The sequence below is a fragment of the Bicyclus anynana genome, chromosome 5 (genome assembly GCF_947172395.1).
Source record: "Bicyclus anynana chromosome 5, ilBicAnyn1.1, whole genome shotgun sequence".
Classification (NCBI taxonomy): domain Eukaryota; kingdom Metazoa; phylum Arthropoda; class Insecta; order Lepidoptera; family Nymphalidae; genus Bicyclus; species Bicyclus anynana.
In genome coordinates, this window is record NC_069087.1 from 18,627,627 (window position 1) to 18,650,557 (window position 22,931).

The following is a 22,931-nucleotide window of genomic DNA, read 5'->3' on the forward strand; positions in this document are numbered from 1 at the left end:
TCTAGCCTAAGGTGGCGACGTTTGTGGCTGTGGCGTGGCTCTCGTGTGTGTCGAAGTGGTGCGCGATTTGACAGTTGTGCTGACACTGCAGCAACAACAAACGCTCATACGTAAGACGCCCCATCGTCACTTGCACTCACCGCTGGTGTTGACGAGCGTGTGCGCCGCCAGCAGCTTGAGCGAGTGCACCTCGAACAGCAGCGGGTGGAAGAGGAGTTCCCTCGCCGTGGGCCTCTTCGACGGGTCCTTGTTTATGCATCTGAAACCATCAGGACGCCAATGTTACATCGAATCCTGCGCTCCCGTGGCACGACACAACCTTACGACCTAGAGAGAATCAACCGGACTCACCGAGGTGCCCTGCTGGAGCGAGGGTCCGCTCCACCTCTGCGGAGACGAGCCGAGAGCCGGCTCGTCCGCACAGGGCGGCGGCCCGACAGTACCTGTATATGAAGTCCTTCTGGCGCGGCTCCTCCAGCGACTCCACGGTGCGCGCCACGTGCTCGTCAGTGACGTGGCTGCCGGAGTCGCCGTTGCCCTGAATCTCTAGAGCCGCGGTCTCGAGCGCGCACATGCCGAACGAGTAGATATCCATGGCGGGCGTCACCATTTGCGATGCTGAGCCGAGGGGAAATAAAGTTGCAATAAATACGTAAAGTTGCTACAGTTTCCGATTATCCACTATCCTTGCACAACTTGCTCAAAGCTTCAAAACGTTTGGTACTTCATTGTTTTGGTATTTGTAATGACAGGTTAACGAATCTTTGAACCAGAAACAGACGAGAAATTAAATTGCTTTATTGGATAACATTTGCAAAAACGAAAACAAAAGGATATTAAACAAAAATTACTAGTTCTAGAAGTTGTGCTTAGATTAAGGTAACGGAAACTAACATTCGTTCTTCCCTTTTGACCTAAGAAATCCTGGTGGAATCAGTTGTACTTACATCCGTACTCTGGTGCGACGAGGTGCATGTTCCTCATGTTCTCGCGGCAGGTCTTGACGTGATGATGGATGGCGTCGGGAGCCACGGAGCCGATCTTGACCAGGCCGTTGTGTTGGATGAAAATGGTGTCGCAGGTCAGGTTGCCGTGCACTATGGGGGGCGCGCAGCCGTGGAGATAGCTGAAACACCAAAAGTTTGCGATTATAGCTTCATCGTTGTATTTATGAACTGAAACTGCCACATTTACAAATACGGTAAATTAAATACACGGTAAGCTAGACTTTCAAGTTTAAATGAATCTAGTTGGCTTCATTGCATAGATAAACCTATATTATTTTAATCATTTTGGATATGATAACTTCAAAAGGTAAGTCAAGTATTACTTGTAACGACGCGACGTAGAAAATATGGACTGGTAGGCCTAGCGTGCGTCAACGACATAATATCTCATGAAGATAAAAAAGACATATGGTTGACTGATAGCAGCAATATTCGTCCCAACGCAAACGCCGCAAAAAAGAAAGCGCTATTTTAGATTAAACTGCGATAATTCTATCGTCTCGAGATAATTACTTATTAAAAACGATATGTCGTTTTTGCGCATCTTAGGCCTGATTAAGGTCGAAAAACAAGGATATGTACTAATATAACGTAGAGAAAATTAACATTGGTAAAGAAAATATATATTGAGTAGCCGTATACCTGAGCGCAGACAGTATCTGTGTACACCATCGTTTCCACGCCTGCAGAGGCAGCCTCTTCACGTTTCGTTTGGTTCGCTTCAGGAATTGCTTCAGTGACCCGCAGGACATGTACTCCGTTATGAATATGACCTGAAGATTTCGATACAATCCATCATTTTCATTTCGCAAAAAAATGTTCAAAAACTATAACCCGACTACGTAAAACGGAACGAAACAAAAAAATAATTTAGACAGAAATCGAGAAATGCTCAGATATAGTAATGGCCAAGGTAGAGCTGTGGTCGCACTCACTGTGTACCTACCATGTACTCGTAGGTTTTATGGAGGTGTTCTTGGCATAATCACAGAAGGAATACAGTAGGTGTGACCACGTCTCTACCGTGCATCCAGCAGTGAACGTTCATCGGCTGATAGCAATGATGGCTTTTTGCATCCAATCGATTCCAGCCTTGCTTCCGGCGGTCGTCGATCCACCTAGTAGGGGACGTCCCACATTTCTCTTGCCAGGACGCGGTCTTCACTCAAGGACCTTACGATTCCATTCACCATAGATCGTCCGACAGACATGACCAGCCCACTGCCATTTCAATCTAGGTGCTCTGAGAGCTATGACGGTTACTTTAATTCTTTGGCGAATCACTTCGGCCCGAATTTTATCCCTCAAAGTGGTTCCAAAAAGGAGCTATGCTTGGAATCTCTTTGAGGGATAAATTCCGGAACGAAGTGATTCGCTACATAGCACGCTGAACGAGTTGAGTCAGTCCACGTTTCCGCACCATAAGTGGTACGCACTCAAATCTTTCGTTTTTGACCAGTGCGTTCATCTTCTGTGTTCGTTGCCCATTGCGGTTTTGTTGTATTGTTTATTGGCTTGATGGTGCGCGATGATGAGATCTAAGATGAAGCGTGCTTGTCTAGAAGACCCCTATTCACTCTTGCCTTAAAGCTGTTCACATTATAGGTGTCTGGGAACACAGAAGCCGGTAGAAGAAGTAGTATAGGCGACGAGATGACTGTATGACATACCCTCGGTTTATCGTTATGCGTGTCGGTCCAGTAGCGATGGAACTTGACGATGTTGGGGTGCTCCAGCCGCGTGAGGTTGTCGAACACCATCTGTATCTTGTCCTCTTGCGCCTTGAAGTTCTTCCGCTCGGAGAACTGCACCTCGTTCCACACCACCTCCACGCCCTCCTCCGTGTCCATGGCGAGGTGCGCGCAGTCGATGCCGGGCACATCGCGCTGTTCCACCTGCAACACCAACACGATACTGTTATTGAGGATTATAATTTTGGCTGTTAGCAATCGAATGCACAAAGTTTTAAACTAGGGCGGGCATTAAACGTTCAAATTACAGCAAATGAAAAATTCTTACTACAAAAATGAGTTGTCAGGGTATTGACAATGAATTTCTGCATGTACGTGTTTTTGAAGTACACGCTACTGCCTGTTAGTCAGGTAATTTTAAGGTATAGAAATTAAATTCTGCCGTTAAATCTGGAATGAACTTCAGCATTTTAATGATTTACTGTCTAAATCGGGAACGGGACCTAATCCCAGATTAGATTAATTTAGTAAATGTTTCTAAGTAACTAAAACTAAATTTAGACTTTATTGTTGATTATTGTCTAAGCTAATATTTAGTTTGGTAGACCTCCATGTTCTTCAATATATTTACAAGTAATAATAGCAAAAGGAAAACGAAACTCCAATACGAGTAATAGAATCTTATTACATCGGTAGGTATAGGTAAGGTAAGGTAGGTAAGAGACCAATTTTTAATCAAACCCCGGAACGTCCCCAAGAGGCAAGTCGGTCCAAGTCCAATTTGCACACAATGGCTGTTTATTTTCATTCACATGTGAATGCAATACCGTCAAATAAGTCGCATCGGCTTCCCGCGGGGACCGATCATTCAATTGAATCTCTTCTACGTACTCCGCTCGGAATGCTATTTATAAACGGACATCATGTCACATTTATTTTATATTTATTTGTATATCATATCAGATTACCCTTCGACATGTCTATAATATGATCGTTATGTTAGATTTGCTTTGTGACAATATTATATTCCTTTGAAATCTGATATGTTCACCATTACCGCCCACAAAACTAATTACATTTGAATTATCTTTCTGTTATTTATTGTTGATCAAATCAAACTATAGGGCTTGTTTATTGTGATTGATTATAATGCCCTATGTAACATGCTTATGCCGGTTTTGTACTATTTTCATATATTTTTAAATGATTTTTGTAATTCAATCATAACAGGCCGGAACATTAGTCGTAAATGATTTATTGAGGGAATAATAAGTGACTAATTGATTAATTTTAAATAAGCTTCATTAACAAGTGTCTACGTACCATCTTTGTCATATTCTGGCCTGTTAATATTTCCAATAATGAACTTTGGACCTCGCTAAGGAACCCCTTTATCCTTGACCAAATCAAAAGCATAAAAACCGGATAGGTCAATGTTAACATGTTGCACAGGAGTCCTTCAAGTGGTATCCTAGAGGAGGCAAGCGAAGACGTAGCAGGCCAAAGGCTACTTAGAAGCAGACAGCGGTTTATAGAAGCGGAGATGAAGGCTGCCGATCTGTGCCGGATTAATCTAAAGAATGCAGTTCGGGATAGGTCCAGTTGGGAAAAAAATTGTTTCGGCCCTAAGGAATTGATTTATATCGCTATTATCCATGAAAAACCGCCAAATCCAAGAGAAAACCTGTCGACATCCAGATCCGAGGATGCACCGGTTTCGGGGTGAAAAGCGCGGATAGGATTTTCTGTTGGATATGGGTGCCGTCGTCTGGATACGTCGTTTTTTCGCGGATAAGAGCAAAACAAATCAATTGTTCACTATGATTTATTGAACTTCGACAAAGTAGCGCCGGCTTTTATTCAATTATACTATAAGAATGAGAATAATAAGAAAAACACAGACCCAGTTTCTCGCGTGTGGCCAGTAGATGGCGCTGAACACCTCCCGTCTAATAATACCGCACAGTATCAGCGGCCTGAGGCACGGAGCGAGGCTCACGTATCGGCCGACGTCATTAATTGCCCATTCGTTACTCGTTACGAGCTGATAAAGTAGCCGCGGACCTTGGAGCCGAGTGGCCGAATTATCCTGATTTTCGGTTGCTTCAATTGAATTGAAATTATCTTGACCGTATGTGTTTGTTACAGGATTGCACAAACACGGCAACATTGTTTTGGATGAAATTTTATACACAGATAGTATATGTATATGTATAGACTAAATTCACACGGAGAATACTTTTTTTAATTTATGTGCTGATTTGTCTATGCTACATATAAAAATTTAGCTTGGTGTCATTGATCTTGGGCGTAACGCGCATCATTCACATTTTTCATTCATTCACACTCCTACCTTTTGATCTAAGGCTGTATATGTACATATAAATCATGAATATAGCAGCTTCATGAACGCTAGTTTTTGATTACTTTAAGTTTAGAACGCTTTTTAACCGATTTCAAAAAAAAGGAGGAGGTTTTCAATTTTAAAGTTTTTTTGGTTATTCTTTACAAGTTAGCCCATGACTACAATCTCACCTGATGGTAAGTGATGATGCTGTCTAAAATGGAAACGGGCTAACTTGTTAGGAGGAGGATGAAAATCCACACTACTTTCGGTTTCGACACGGCATCGTACCGGAACGCTAAATCGCTTGGCAGTACGTCTTTGCCGGTAGGGTGGTAACTAGCCATGGCCGAAGCCTCCCACCAGTTCAGTTCGAAGGATGCTAACTGTTGAACCACCACACATTAAAAACATGTCCACATTAAAAACCTCACGGAACTTTTTTCAAGCCTACGACCTGACATTGTCAAACCCCACGAGTGGGCGGTACCATCCACGTTGAGGACCTTTGCTCTAGGCTATCGAGTGCAATCACGCGGGCGGCGCGCAGTGTTATCGGCGCACGCGCAGGGTTCGTTAGCACAGCTAATTGCAGTGCGGTGACGTCACACACGTGGCCACTCGCACGCCGCAGCGCAGTGCGTGACGCGGCCGCACTTCTTGTGGAATGTCATGGAAACGCCAACGCGTATTTCCATATTACGTAAGACGTTACACTAAATCGCGATTGAATGTATAACCGTTTGACGGCAACGTTGATTTATATGCACTGGAAAAATTGCTTTGCAAAATGCATTTTACGCATTTTTACGAATTCAACGTCATGAAAACAAGACCTTAAACTCTAATTATATAATCAAATCAAAATATCCCAAGTATACTTCAATACAAAAGGTCAAATCAATAGAATTAAAACTTATTATCAATTTCCAAGATATTTAGATTTCAACTGTTATTCTTCATACGTATCGAATTCGGTGAAGTAGTGTCAACTCTTTTACGAGTAAAGTCGCTTCTGTGTCGCAGTGAGTTCGTCACACAGAAGCAGGCGGAATTTTGTCGTTTAGCAAATTTTGTGTTCAATGATTGTAGGCATGTGCGAATTGTGTGCGTTATAAATTAAGTGCTTAAACAAACCTTCAACTGCAATCGTTTAAATTATTTAATCGCAATTGGCGTATCCGATTTGATTACGATTCACGATTATTACCTACTAGGTATGTGCGTGTAGTATTGATTGCACAAATAGGTATAATTGATAGCTCGATATTTTAGTACGCTTTGGACTAAATGGATCCGCGTTGTTGTACTATGTATACTTTGGGAATACGCATCTCCGCATAAATATAAAGTGGTATTGGCGGTATTGGCATTGGCAATGAGAGACAATTAATACGTGTTGTTGTGAATCGAGTGTTTCGAGATCAGTCTACATTAGTCGAGCGCGTTTCTATGTCACCATTTTATGTTCTCTTCTGAAGTTGGCTGATGTATCACGAAACAGAAAATCCCCGCTACGGTTTTTTCTAATAGGGGTTATTTATGGGGCTGATAACATCGATCTCCTATTAAAAAGTGGATGCACAATCAGCGACCAAAAACCGTTCCCACTCAATGAGTGCCAAACACAACAATCAATTCAATCTTGGCAATCAATTCAAGTAGTCGCATTTGCAAATTCAACCTTAAACTCAACCCTTAAGATTGAATTTGCTCTGAATTTGAGATTTAATTGAAGATTGGACTATATCTAAAAGGCCTTTAGGTATAATTTTCTTTATCAATAATTCTAAAACTGTCAAAGTAAAATTGGTCAGTTTTTAAATGAAATTTTCTACATGATTGTGCGTCCTTGTATTGTAAAAGGTAAATGGCTGATAAACATAACCCTCAAATGCCTGCTTTTCTGTGATTAAACTAATTAAGCTTCTTACCGCGGGGATGTTATTTTCAATCACCATGATGGAGACATGTTAGTTTATAAAATATTTTTCGATATATAATATTTTTCGCTGAAAATGTGATGTTGACGAGTTCAGTAAAATTGCATTTTCCCCGCAGCGGCACTGTACGCGGAACTTTGATTCACGACTTCCACAAACCAATTTTAAGGATAGCGCATCGCGTCATCTTTGTTTTTCTGAAAATGTTGTTTTCAATATAGCTGAACCCATTTGTAACATTTTGAGTCACGGAGCAATGATAATTTCAACACCCTCCGCAAAAAGGTTTATTATAAGTTCAACATGTTGTGTCTGTTTGTTGCATCGTAACTTCGATTTGGACGCGATTAATTTGAATAGACATCCGATTTTAGAGAGAGAAGTTGTCAACTTTGTCCACTGTGACTACCACTAAATTCTTGTCGCATTGACAGACGGGGGTTTCAAAAAATTCCACAACACGTGTTTTGTTGTATAAGCCCTCACACGAGAGTTTTTTTAACGGACACACGGCAGAGCTTTTTTCGAGCAGTGTTGAATTTTCAATTTTGGACGTTGGAAATAGACCTTCATTCAACTTTATACTATATTTGAACGCTTTCTTAACGTTCTTTAAAACGTTTAACGTTTGTTATTAGGTACTTAGGTTGATACTTTGTAAAAGAAATATTCTCTTGGTACAATCTCTACTCACTGACGAGATCGAGACATGACTTTTCAAAAGAGCCTACTTGAAATAAATTAATTAGAATTGAACAAATCTAAGCTATGCTTATTAGCGGCGAAGTATCATATTCATATTCATTTAATTGTTGAGAATACACAGATAATTATGCATTTGACCATTTCTGGCGTACAACAATTTATAATGACACAATTAAAATTAAACTTAAATAAAATAAGTTATCCCCTCTACAGCAAACACAGAGGGCTTCGGTCGGCGCCTGTAGACTTGTAGAGTCTGATCCCACGGAATCCGTACCTACGCTACGCACTGCGCCGTCGGAAGTCTATTTTAAAATCACTACGTCTAGTTCGTCACGGTGCTCTTCGATACTATGAAGGGCATATGATACACCATAGCTTATGAGGTTAGAATACATGAGCTATGAGACTGAGGGTCACATGGGTATATAATTGCCGAAATTAAAAAAAAAAAATGTTGGATGTTTATTTTTTACATTGATTTCGCAAATTGTTGAAAATTGTCTTTTTAATTTCTCTGTCCCTTTACTTAGAGATCACCCCAAATTAAAGCATTTTATTGAAGGCTCCAAATGGCTTCAAATTAGGTAGATGTTGTAGATCCAGTAAATAGTTTTTGTAAAAATCCCAAACATACATACGTTTAAACGGGTGCAATGCAGAACCTCTTTGATGACGGTTATAGCTAATTATTATGTTTTGTTAACCAACTTAAAAACGGAGGAGGTTTTCAACGCGTATGTTTTTTTTCGCATAACTTCGTCATTTATCAACCAATTTTGAAAATTCTTTTTTTGTTTGAATACTTACTTCCAGATAGGTCCCATTTAATTTTCATGAAAATTGGTTTAGTAATTTAAAGATTATTGTAGGCTCAATTTCAAGATCAAAGGAGAAAAGCGTGCAAGCCTAAAGTATGGGTAACTTCATCGACCGGGAAGTGTTGCAGCGGCACGACATTGAACTTCCGTTTGAAAGTCAGAGTCAAGGCCGCCATGGCTCCCCCGACAAACTCCATGGCTCACGGAATCAAAGTCAAGATCGTTCTATTTATATAGCTACATGCTGCCGTCAATAGTATCGTAACTCGTCACTATGGACACAGTTCAGCTATTGTACAGTTTGGTACGAAATGAATAGTTCAAAAAGTCAGTGAATTCGGATCGAACACTAATGTATTTAATCTCGAAGAGAAACTCCAAGCCTAGCTCGCTGAATCGTCCGCTGATTGACTTTGAGTCTCCCTAAGAGGGCCACATATTAAGTATAGGAATAACAAATATAGAAACCAACGATAATATCTATGGTGTCTGCTGATTTTATGTTGCCTAAATAAAATTTCATATTTATTTTCATACTATATCTAATAAACTTGATTAAAAAATAAAGTATTCATGGGCTAATAACAAAACATCTTAGGTTCTACGATTTCACTTCCGTATTATGGCAATGATACCAATTTGATTCAATCAATTTTGTTGGTAATTTTCCTTTACTCGTGAATACAGTTAATTTGAAGGAGTCTGTGTGTCATCTGAATGTCGTCCTATTGATTTGCGCGTGGGCTGTCCCTATGATAAACTGCGTATCAGAAAATTCAAATGAATATCTACTTACACGGTACGGCAGCCCACTTATATCCATGCGGTATATACAGACTAAGAGTAGGATGAAAATCCACGCACATTTCGGTTTCTACACGACATCGTACCGGAACGCCAAATCACTTAGCCAAATCTTCTAACCACAACCGACCTTGAACCTATTAAGAAAAGCCGGCTATCGAACCCAGGACCTCCATCTTGTAAATCCACCACGAAAACCACTTCGCCACGGAGGCCGTCGCAAGTGTGATCGAGCGAGGCGGACTGTCATCGAGATCAGAGCTAAAGAAGTATACTACTCCAGTCGTTTGTAAAGCATACTCGTTTTCTTAGTCTATTTATTTGAATTACATATTTCTCACAAACAAAATATTCTGAGGCCATATTTGGCAGGCCACTAGTTTATTTATGGCGCGATCCCACTTCTGATTAGAAGCACGGCGAGTACGCTGCATCGTGAATACGATTAATTAGCGGACAAGTGTCCGCGGCCGGCGCGCCGGACAGCAGCTAGACTTGTAAATTACTCTAATTTCCCTCTCGGAAAGTTTCCACGCGCGTCCGCTACATCATCCGCGGGACACGAGATAAACTCCTAATTTATGCGATACAGCGCATCGTAAAACTTTACAACGTCTAAAACAAAACGTTAATTGCGCACAGATTTGAAATGCAGAATTATTTCAACCTTGCCGCTTTAACGACCGAGATCGCTTCTTTCACGCGAGACATAAAAGTGCGCACCGGTCATGACTATTTTGATGGATAACGTTAAGTCTGTTCCAATTGATAATAATAGTCATGGTGTCAGGTTGGTATTATTGGTTGGTAAAATCCGGTTTTATTTAAGACATTTTTCCTGTATTATATTGCAATCAATACACGAGTTTGCACTGGGAGAAAACACTGTGCTGCAAAACACCAAGATCTATCAGTAGACTATAAGAAGGTCACCGGTCCTGAATGGACGAGAATGGCAATGGACACAGAAAATGGAGATCGACAGGGGAGGCCTACTCGTATGTAAATGTAATCAATCAGCAGTAATAAAAAAAGTATTTTATTTAAGCATAGAGTCGACACACATATGCATTACATACAAATGAATATATCCTCCTCACACGCTTCAAAGACAGGACCATAAATATTCTTAGGCTTCAAATAGCTAGGAGGTACAGTAGTTCGCAGATTGGCGGCTAGTGCATCGGCGCTTGGAGAGGTGCCAGCGAGTCGCGCGTCGCGGCGACTGCGCCGGCGCCGGGTCGACGACACCGGACGCCTCTCCGTGATATGAACAACTAAACTTCGCCCATTATCATAGTCGTAGAATAACTATATGTGTGATTGCAGTGAAAACTAGTGAAGGCTAATGGGACCAGCAACATCACCGACGGGCAGGAATGAGTCGAGCTTGAGGACTAAATAACGTAGGCAGTCGAAACGTCTTTCATATACATATAGTGGAATACAGTTACATGTCGTAAAAAAAAGAGAAGTATAACATACTGAAGGTGATGAGTAATGCACTTTCAGACGTACCAGTCCGTTTAAGGCTTTGCAGACGATGACTGTTCCAAGTGCAGGTTGACGTCTGATGGAATCGAAATGAGTTGGAAATACTACGTGATACCACTACGAAAAGATATGACTAACAACCCTGCACCGTTCAGCACCGTTTATTCGTGGAAACCCTAAATATTAAAGAATGAACTTTTAATTTTGTACAATACTCGTATGTTTAGTGCCCATCCTCTTTTATGCACAATTCATCGCAAAATCATGTAAGTATCGATATGCAATTTCTTACTAAAGCAACTTGTTGCGACTGTCGCATCGCAGCTCGAGTTGTTGGCGTTTGATGCGATGCGTCCGATACGTACGAGTAGGATGCGGATATGTGGACGCCTACCCACAACGCACTGTTAATGAAACGCATCAACAACACATAACAACATGCACAATAAAACTGAAACACATGCAAGTTAATACTTCATAAATTTTATAGCTGAAAAAAGATTGGACATCACAAATATTAATTGTTTACATTAATTACTAATGTATCGCAGGTGGGGCAGATGAAAGTAATGGCGATGACGCAGGTCCAGCTAACAAACAACCACATTCCACCGCGCGATTAGTGCGATGACTAACGCCAGTGTCTAGCACTAACACTACAGCTACCAGCCAGCTATCTCAAGCACTGTCACGATCTGATGAGATAAAGTTGACTTTCTCTGCTCGGTTCAATTAAAATATTAATGAACTGCTAATGACTCATGACATGATCGGAAACTTTGCGCAAGTATTTGCACAAAGAGATTAAAACTCAATGAATGCAGTATGCATCGACCATGGCTAGTTACTTACTAATCTACTGTCATAGGCACAACATATTTTCTAGTATTAAAATTAAATAGTTCTAAGATATAAATGTATCAGTTTTTAGTTATTATGTAGTTATGTGTTGTGCTAACAAATAAATTATTTCTATTCTTTGATTCTACTGTAAAAGACGTGCCGGTCTTCCGCTGTTATGCTATGCTTTCTTCAATCTTTGACTGCATCGTCACTGATATCAGATAAGATTGCCAGAAGGGCTAACTTGTCATTGAATACCTAATGAGAAAAAAGTACCGAAATTTAATTAAGAAGGAGTTTAATAAAAAAAGTATTTTAAAATTTGATTAAAGATATAATATTGTGTCGTAAAATTGAAAGTTTTTCAAAGTAAATTATGTCATTCAGTTTGAGGAAATGCCACTTCCAAGAACCAAAGTCGTCGGGCTAAAACAACGGAAGTTACCATTATGAGGTAAGTGATAATTATTACATAAAGCCAACAAAAGAGATAACGTTGTATGATGAGATATTTTTGGCTTAAAATTTTAAATTGGTAACGTTGTGAAATTGTAAGAAATTAGGCAGCTCTCCAAACAAAAGTTTTTAATGAATTTGCAATTTACCGAATTAAGCAGATATGACTATTAGGTTTATTGAATTATATAATTGAAACCGACTATAATGGGACTTTTACAAGCATATAGAGGATGTTTTTGAGAAACATATAGACTACATTTGAAAAATCCTTGGATCCAGTCGAATTACTGAAAACCAAAATTTCGCGTGGACGAAGTCGCGGGCGCTGGTCAATTAATATAAAACAGTGTTTATGACTTTTCACTGGCCGCTACTTATTTTGAAAATTTATTAATTACTTGGAAGTTATATGAAGTGCAATGAGTTAATATGTAACAGAGAATGCGCAAAGAGCAGCGCGCGCGGGGATATATCTGGTGAGCATACACAATGCACATATGCCCATATACGCAGGCAGGCGACACTGCAGCTAGGATCTGATGCTAATTCGGGAGTGTTTACTATGCACTGACTAACTTTAACTATGCGTAGGTTGTCTGAGCAGGACAAGCATTGCGCAGACGAGTTTTTTAATATTATATTATGTGAAAATGTTTGGATGTTCAACACTCAAACACGCAAAAACATATAATATAATCATCATCATGCTTTTACCTCGCGCTCGACAACCTGAGGTATACTCGTAGGTGCTAGGATTCATGTGCTTTCACCGGCAACCATATCCCACAGCAATTATGCTGCTTGCCTTGATACAAAAAGTATGTAGGTATGTGGCCGGTCTAGTTTATGGTATTTATCTACTTCTTCTAAATATATAAAAGCGCAAGGTCACTCATCACGAAAATCGAAACCCGCTTGAAGGACAAAAATGAAATTTGGCTGAGAGGTAGTTCATAGTTGGTAGATGTTCGCTAAAACGAATTTTGTGAGAAGGTCCAAGAGCAGATGAAGTTGTGGACGTCCGCTAGTTTGGTGCTATAGTCAAGTACATATCAACAGTACAGTACAGTATAAACCACTTATCCTCTTAGCGTGACCTTAGTCTTTGTCCACACAAAGGAATACTATGCTTTGTTGACTCATCCTCGATTTCAATCGACCTACAATGAGCCTTATTGAGTTCTAACATCAGTAGCCGGATTTCTTGAGGCGTTAGCCATAAAGTTCACAATCGAATGGCAATTGTTGCTCCCAGCTTCGAGACCATCGTTTATGGAGATCATCCCTTATTAGCCGTTATGGCGGATGCGATGGGCTATAAATAGCACTGAACGACGGACACGGCTAGGAGAGTAGACATGACATACAAACGACATTAAATTGATTTTATTACAATACATTAACAAAGGATAGGCTACAATAATTCGAATCATCCTATATAATAAACATATCTGTCAATACCTATAATAGATTTTGAAGATCAGAAACATTTGAAACATGTCCAAGAGTTTCTCATCTGTGAAGGAGTACTTTGATTTTTTTTCCCTATGCATGGGACAGACAATGATCGGTGAATATTATTCAGTCTTATTGTATTCTTGAGTGTTTTATGTGTTTAACACATATCCATAAAAAATTCAGCTTCCGCATGTTGTGTTCATGTCGATGGATTGAAGTGAAACTTTTACACAACGTTACATTAACAACAAAATATGTTTTACTTTTTTCCCCACGGAAACAGAATTCTAATAATAATTAATTAATTCTACACCAGGCCAAAGAGTTTACGTGCGTGGTTGCGTACAATATTACATAGTTCACTAAAACAATATTATCATATTTTGGGCGGCGCTAATCATTTATTTGTCTGCATTTTATGAAAAGATAAAGCACGGTTATTCGGTAACGCTGAAATTTTAGGACCGCTTGGTCCAGTACATTGCCACAGGGGAATGTTACGTGTGGCATCTCCACAATGGTAAGGCATCTTAGTGAGCTGCTGTATGACATCTCTTGTTCGTTTTGTGATGACATCGGCTAAAAGGGGTAACACGAGTCGAGTCATTTTATACTCGGCTAACATAATTGGAACATAACTTCACTCAGCCTCCAGTGCATTGTTGTTTTTCCATTTGCAGTGCTGCTGGCTTATTTGTATCTTATGACACAGGAAATGCCATGTGACGTCATTCGTGAGCTTCTTTGGTGCACTCGCTTAAATCGAGGCATCTTGCTTGTAATAATTGATTTATTTGGTTACTCTCCCAATTTTTTAGAGTTTCGTAAAAGTCAACATTTTTTTTTTGAGGATAATTTCTAATGAACTTTCCCAAAGCTTCTATCCCTTCTTCTTCTGTAGGTTTCCATACAATTGATTATAATTAAAATGCCCAAATATTAAATTAAAATTCATGGAGTAATATTGAGGTCCTTTTTCTTTTCAGTAAATTCTACTTCATAGTGCGAAACCCTCACCAATTACAGTTGTATTAGTTGTAAATATGTCTTAAAAGAAAAAAAAGAGATTTTGATATTTAAAATCTGTTCAGGTTTATGAGATTAGAAGGAACAATGCGAGTAGAAACAAACTAACTACTTGGTTGATAACTAGGCGTACAATAAACAAAGTTCGCTAGATCGTAATCATATCCGGCCCTACAGTAGGTACAAGATGTTGACATCAAGTATGTGACGAGGCGAAGATGCGCAGTTGTCTGTCATAGGCTAAATTAGTTAGAAGCGTCACGCGCTATGTTTTTCGTAATCTTGTGTTGTTGATTTTTTGACTAAGCTCGAGTGTTTAGTCAAAAAACTGCGACTCGCCTTTTAACGTTAAGTGACAATGCAGTTAAGGCCCCACCTGAGAATTGCGTTGTCCCGATTGATCTACCAGATTGGATATTTCTATGAACTTTCTACCATACGTCATTTTATAACAAGGCGATGACACACACAGCTGCCTCATGTGTCACATCTTTGATGATAGACATGATAGTAGTCACTACAAAACAGACATACTTTAATTTTCAAACAACCAATATTGTAAGAACTCATGAATTTTAAGTCTTACTCATACTATAGGTTACAACGAATTCGTTGTACATTATATTAACACATATTGTGTCACAAACATGTGACTGTGTGTGTTAATAATTAACATTTACGTTATAAATAATATTTATATATGTTTTCGTTATAAAGAAAATACACACTAACTTACGCTTCTCTTGTTAATTAAATTTTGAATATAGTTAATTAAATGTAGTAAGTAGTAACTATTGAAATACATCATAATCTGCTACAGTAATCTTTTAGAAAATACTTCATTTGAATCGATTGATGATCAAATTAAAATCAGGCGACTAAACTTTTTGTTAACGTTATTAGACCATTATTTACAAACCTGTGGGCAAAAGCTCAATTACTAAAATTATAATGATTATAAACATTTGATGACAGAATGAGCGATTAAAGAAAATTTATGTTCTTGATTAATTGCAAAAGGATTGTTTTAATGAACTGATTTACGAGGCGAGGTGGCTCTCTGACCGTGACTCATTTATTTACGCGGCATTTGGATTGATGCGGTCCTGGAGCGATGCCGATTTACTTCACGCTGACACTAAAATTAAATGAAAATCAGCTGCACTATCAGATCTACATCTTACATCAGATTATGAAGTCTTCGAACAGTGCGTGTTGCCAGTGATGACCTATGGTCCCGAGACTTGATCACTAACTATGGGCCTTATAGAAAGCTCAGAGTCACACAGCGGGCGATGGAACGTGCTATGTTAGAAGTATCTCTGCGTGATCGAATCAGAAATGAGGAGATCAACGAGTTGCGAAGCTGGAGTGGCAATGGGCGGGGCACATAGTTCGAAGAGCCGATGAATGTTGGCGCCCCAAATTGCTGGAATGGCGACCCCGCACTAGTAAGCGCAGTGTTGGTCGACCCCCCACCAGGTGGACTGACGACATCAAGCGAGTCGCAGGGATTCCCTGGATGCAGGTGGCTCAGTATCGTGATGTTTGGAAGTCCCTAGAAAAGGCCTATGTCGTGCAGTCCATCGTCCATCGGATATGATGATGATCGGATCTAGCCCGGCATAAAGCGATTTGTAAATTAAATTAAAATATATTTGAGTTTTGTCCGTCAAGTATTACTCGTATAATATCAGTTCCACAGTCAGGGGAATGTCGTTCCGCATTTTCTCATCTTTGTTTGCCTCCGGGCCACATGAGGTTACGCTTTTGCGCTCGATTCCATATGAGGTTCGTATTTAATTTTCACTGGTAGGTATAGCTAAAGGGAACAGAATCGAGTACATTATAGTGAACTTCCGTTAGCAAAAAGGAGTTTATTTTTGTTAAAATTGAATATATTTTTGAATATGACGCAACATCGTTATAAAATAATCGCAAGAGGGCTTTTGTCAAAAATCAATTATCACGTCATATCGCTTGTCTAATCTTTGATCGATTTTCAAACAAGATGTAGGTATGAATTGGGCAGGATTACGTGTGTGTTATCCACAACGATCAGATAACAAAACAAACAAGTTTGTACGAAAACGTAACATTTTTTTGTCACGTCTATAAAGTTACCTTCTCGTTAAGTGGTATCACTATAACAAAACTAATATTTATTCAAACAACAAATTGACGTTGTATATTGGCCTTAACCTTCTTAAAGTAATGCGCAGTCAGTAGTATGAGATTTAATAAATATACCTAAGGTTCTGTTTTACATTGTATTATTAGGTGTTTATTGATACACACATATAGATGGTCTTTATTTAGTACCACGTTGTAAGTAAGTAAGGGTAAAGGAAGCTGGCAGATACTTCATGAAGTAGGAGTATTTCAGAACCGAATAAATTAATTTTGAAAATTTATAATAAGAGTCAAAATGCTTCGTAAAGTCAAACGGACATCAACTACGCGACGATTACTACGACGCGTGGCAGTAGTTATGGCTAGTTCTAGTTTATTATTTTAGTCGAGTCCGAACGATTTTTGGATTTATCGCCCAAAAATCGTTCGTGCTCGACTAAAATACTAAAGTAGTCTGAACTAGGCCTTATAGTGACTTACCTTTATAACTACTCGTAGTCATAAACACTACCACCCTAAACTTCGTGAGAATATTCGTCTAGAAGAGCTACCACCAATCTACTGACATGCAGCACCACCAATATTTATTCAGACTATTTAGTTCTATATTCGATCTTCCTGTAGTAATAAGCGCGCCTAGTAGTTCCTTTTTATTGGATATAGCTTGGATATGTTCAATGGCGACTGGCGTGCATAAGTTTTTTAACTAGGGTATGCACTTTAAGTAAAAATTGGAAATTTCCTTGTCCAACTATGTATTCTTTGGTCCAACGTAGGGTTGTATTGAGTCCTTAGGGTAGGTAGTGCTTTTTTGCATCTATGAAGTGCACGCCACTGGTTATGTTATAACAGTAGTGTTTACCTATTTGAATATGGGCTTCAAGTGAGAAAACTTGCTTGGCACATTGAACGCTGTGATGTGAGTTCAACTGAAATCTAATAACAAGGGAAAACGAATTTCGATTGTGACTTGAATACCTATATACCCACTTGTTCACGCCCGCGACATATCGCGTGATAAACTGTTACAACTTACGAGAACATGAAATTCAGCAACACCCGAGTGTCGGTCGCAGTCAAAGCTATTGTGTCGCAAATAATGAAATGCCGAAAGGCGGCGCGACGATTTCGAAATATCAAAGGCGGAGTAAATCGGGCGAGCGTATAGTTTACATCGTTATACTAAATCGATACATATCAAAACAAAACCAGCGTATTCCGTCAATTTCGTCCGCGCATTAGTTCTATTCGATTATCTTACATGATTTTCTTCAAGTCTGATTATAATACAAAGCCTAATTGTTTAAGATCCGAATTAGAAACGACCTTCACCCATCTATTTACTGGATGAAAAGTATTTTCTATAAAATTAAATATGATAATAAATATATTTTGCCAATGGTCTGCCTAAAAAAATTCAATCCAGGATACGATTATGATGATGTCCGGAATCCAGGACTGATTTTTCGCAGACAACTTATACCGTACCGTATGTTCGTAATGACATTTTAACTTAACTTTAATACATTAACAACTAACCAAAGTCAACTAGTTACTAGTATCGATTTACCTGTTTATACCTGCCTACCCAGGAGTTGTGATGTGTGCATTGATTTATTTAAGGTAAGCCATTGGCAATATATTTATTGGCATAGTTAATTTCATATAAAAAAAATCATCCAGTAAACAGATATTTTATATTGGGATCCTCTACGTGCCTCTACTATAAAGCCTGACCAGAACTTAGTTTAGATTATGATGATTATTATTTTAATAGAATTCTCCTTAGAATAATCTGTCTTCAGAATCGGTGTAGTATCAGTAGTAATAAACTGAAAAACTTGCTGTTTCAAAAATAAACAATTTTGATTTGGTTTGTATTCAGCAAAATCCACATGAAAATCGATCAAATGATTAGCTTTACTTTGTTTTTTGATTAAATTCACATTAATCCACTTAGTAAGCCTGGAGATTACCGTGAAAAGATAAATAGACAAAAATGTGAAAAATTCGTTTTAGTGTTCTTTCTACTTTATCGTTCCATTTCCATTCTTAGTAATTTTCCTTAACATTCGGTTTATACTTAATTTGAATTTTAAATTGTACATTATGAAGACGTATATTCAGTTTATGGCCTGTTTGATTTGAAGATCAAAATAAATTAGCATTACCTTTTATGGCGTAGGAATTTGACCAGCAAAATATTATTATTATTATTTTCAAATTATTATCCGACTCCATGATAAGTCTCGTAGGCCTGGAATTGTAGTCTTACCTAAAACAAAAAGGAGTTCACATTAATCACTATAATACATTACAGAATATAATAAAATAATTATAATAAAATTTCCCTAAGGTTAGAATCCCATTTCCTATAATGTTCATATATATTTAAATATCTTGAGAACATTGTAAGATATACTTAATGAAAATTGTACAAGATTAGTTATAAAGTTAAAATTCTTGTTTTATCAACATCCGCAGAAGACTTTCTCTACACATTTTATAGAGTGAGAGAATAGTGTTAAAATAATACCAACAAAAATACAAATAAGTAGTATAAGTTAATTATTCGTCAGTTGTAATTAGTATGTATCAGAGGTTTAATAAAACAAATCACCTTAAGAAGCGTTTACTGAGTCGTAAATACATCAAACTTCAGAATATGTGGCGCCAAGGTAGCACAATTTATACGCGAAATTAAAACCATTTGACATTCTTTGGCCGAAAGTAGCTTGTCATAGGGCTGCCTCTCATATTGATTAAAAACTGAACCAATAGTATATATTAAATTGAATTTCTATTCTTCAGTCTTGTTAAAATTCATAAACAGCTTTACTAATTTGAATTATTATGTTTTAATGTTATTCTGAACAATACAACGTGGATCAACTGATTGTACTGAAATTAAAATTTCTGTGATTGTTGAAAACAAAAAAACATTTATCAGCATTATTTTTTGTCTCTTTTAGCGTAATAAATTTATACGAATTGGTAGATACTCCAGACATAAAGTTAGTTCATATACAGGTACAACACATTTGGTTCACAATAACGCTATTAAAGCTATTGCGCTGAAAATATTGACGGACTATTAATTGTATACTATGCCATTGATGAACAAAATATGACGCTTGTCTCTACGTACAAACTAGGGATGAAAATCTCGTTTCAGTTTGCTGACATACGCTACGTCTGGTCCGTAAAATTAATGACAAACGACACAGTGAGTCTAATTTTTTTTTTTACATAAACAAACTAAGTACTACTTAATCATAGTTGAAAGATCATTATTATAGATAATAATTGCTCTTTAAGTTGACAATGGATTTCGTTTCTAGTTTTGTTAACAAGAATTTGTACAACAATTCCCGCGTGCTACACGCTAACTGAGACAGTTTTAGCTGCGAGCAATAGTTTAGATGACACGCTAGATACCATTACTAGATAATTCTCACAAGTGGATATTTTGTATGAAACCATTTCTGTTAATTTTGGAAAGATTCAATGACTTACTTGTTATTCTTCGCGTAATACCGACTAAATCTAAGCACCAACGCAACACAGACTCGAAAAAATTTGCTCTCTACGCACCTGCACTTTATTCTGGAGCATCTTCAAATGTTGAATCAAAAATGTTCCATAGCAAATAAAAAAAAATGTAAACTTTAGTATTTTTCTCACTATGCTTGATTGTTGTCAATCAATGTTGAATTACGTAAAACACCTCAGTATTTTAAGGAGATTTATCTCACATTGCCTGTTAAAAGAAGTACTCAGTGTGAAAAGTTAGCTCGACAACCCTACATTCCGAATTTCCGACCGTCGCGTCGTGTTCATGTGACGTAATATGAACGTATGCGAGTGACGTAGCAGGTCGCACGGCTCTTTCCCGTTCATTTTAATATTTCATTCTACAATACACCTCAGGTATACCACATTCTAGAATATTACGTTCTTTATTGACAAGAAATTGTGTATTTTTGTATTCGAACGACCGCATGTTATGGCCAGAGCTACGTCATTTAATAAAATCTGTAACTTTGACAGAGCATACTCCCTTTATCCCACCAAGGTAAGTACGGTGGGCAACTTTGAATTTAAGATCATGGTAACTACGAGAGATGTTTAAGATTCAAGATTTAAGATAAATAAAGTAAACTCTATTAGTACTTACTTGCCTATGGTAGGAGCTTGAGCTGACAAACTTTTAGCTTTTATTTAGACGAAGGTCTACAAACACTTGCTCTTATACTACATATTTTGTTTTAGCTCAATCTTATAGTCGTACTACTTTAAACTTTATGTAATTTTTATTTTACCTACTAATTAATAGCTAATAGCTAATCTAAAAAAAAAAAAGTTTTTTAAAATGTACACTGTAAACAAAAGTCAGCAATAAAGGCTTTTAATTTTATTTATTTATAGCTAATCTAAAAAAATTAAACTGAAATGGTTGAAAAGTAGAAAGATTGGTATGTAATTTTAAATGAGAATCGTCAATTCAAAACACTTATTGATGGTGTTAATTCAAACAGATTACCTTTCATTATTATATGTATTTTTGGAATATTATTTTTGGGTATATTTTTTGCGGCCTGTGTTTACCTACATGGCGACCTGTAACAGGACCTGTGTGACAGGTCACCTAATCCTAAATAATTACCAATCATGGAGTTCACGCTCGAACCTAGTTAATCAAACGTTGTTAACGAGAAAATCTCCATTATAAAATAACAATGGTGGGATAATCGCCTAATCCGAACTGCCCCCCTAGCCGAGTGGCGCGTCGATTCTCTTTCTACGATCGCTATCGCTTCGAAAACTAGAAAGATGTATAGGTATGACATTTGCTATCGATAGGTCACGTGATCAAGATCTGTCATTCCCGTACATTTTCCTAGTCTTCAAAGCGTTAGCGATGGTAGAAAGAGAATCGACGTGCCACTTGGCTAGGGGGGCTGTTCTGTTGTTTTTCTGCCCGGGCGGTTATTAATTGGACTTGAATTATTAAGGTTATAATTAATTAATAGACTAGGATTATGTTACATAAACTGACGTCGACTGGACGAGGAGAGTTGGAAATAGATAGTGCTACTTCAAACATACATTTTTCTAAACTATAGATATTATTATATCACTATCACACACGGGTAGTAAACATTCCATTGAATCGTCATTATTTTAGAATAAATAAATACTGGTTGGTATCTGTTCCGAGTCCAGACGTCGAAGTTATTGTGCGTGTGCGAATGTGTGTGTGTGCGTGTGTGTGTGTATGTGTAGGTAGTTATAGAAAGCATGTGTCCAATTTAAAGATTTTGATTCGGTTTGGCATGAGGGTCTTCTACATAAACTAATAATAAACGACGTTCCCACCGGCCTCGTCAAACTAGTTCAATCGTACTTGACAAACCGATCTTTCGCAGTCATTATAGACGATCACAAATCGTCCTTGAAATCTATACCAGCCGGCGTGCCCCAGGGTTCTATATTGGGCCCCTTTCTCTTTTCCCTTTACCTAAATGACATACCAAAACAACCACATACGCATCTCGCTATTTATGCAGACGATACAGCCTCCTACACGACTTCTGAGGACTGTGACCTCATAGTAGGACGCCTGCAGCTTTCCTTGGAGTTGCTAAGCAGTTATTTTAACAAATGGAAATTAAAACTAAACTCTGATAAAACAGAGAGCATAATGTTTACCAGAAAACGTACTCTTCCCACCAAGACAATAAAAATAGGGAACCTTGTTATCCCCTGGAAGCGCCATATTAAGTATCTTGGTGTTTTAATTGACAATAAGGTTAATTGGTGTAAAAATATTGACAGTCTAATCTCCAAAGGGACTAAAGCTATCAACGCACTGCACCCAATCTTAAGTCGCAAATCTAAGCTGAGTGCAAAAACAAAATTAAAAGCTTATTCCACTTTAGTGAGACCATGTATAACATATGCAGCCCCTGTTTGGTGTAGCATCTCTGAAACAAGATACTGCAAATTACAAGTTATTCAAAACAAGGCATTAAAAATTTCATACAATACGCCATTTAGAACTAATTTAAAAAAACTACATGATCAGTTAAAATATCCGTTGCTAAAAGATTACATCCTTAAATTGTCTCGTAATTTTTATGTACATAATAACCCCATTCATCCTAACATTTTGGTTTCGTCAATAGGTCGTAGTAGACTCA

General features: G+C 38.1%; 1 protein-coding gene across 1 annotated transcript in view; it reads right to left on the reverse strand.

Annotated features, from left to right (window-relative positions):
- LOC112051009 (nuclear receptor-binding protein homolog) overlaps positions 1-22,931 on the reverse strand; it is a 77,099-nt gene that overhangs the window by 13,109 nt on the left and 41,059 nt on the right. The window contains exons 2-6 of the mRNA XM_024089469.2: positions 2,678-2,902; positions 1,650-1,780; positions 948-1,126; positions 444-618; positions 141-259 (exon numbers count right to left, since the gene is read on the reverse strand). Coding sequence (XP_023945237.1) covers positions 141-259; positions 444-618; positions 948-1,126; positions 1,650-1,780; positions 2,678-2,902 — 829 coding nt within the window. The remainder of the gene's footprint in view (positions 1-140; positions 260-443; positions 619-947; positions 1,127-1,649; positions 1,781-2,677; positions 2,903-22,931) is intronic.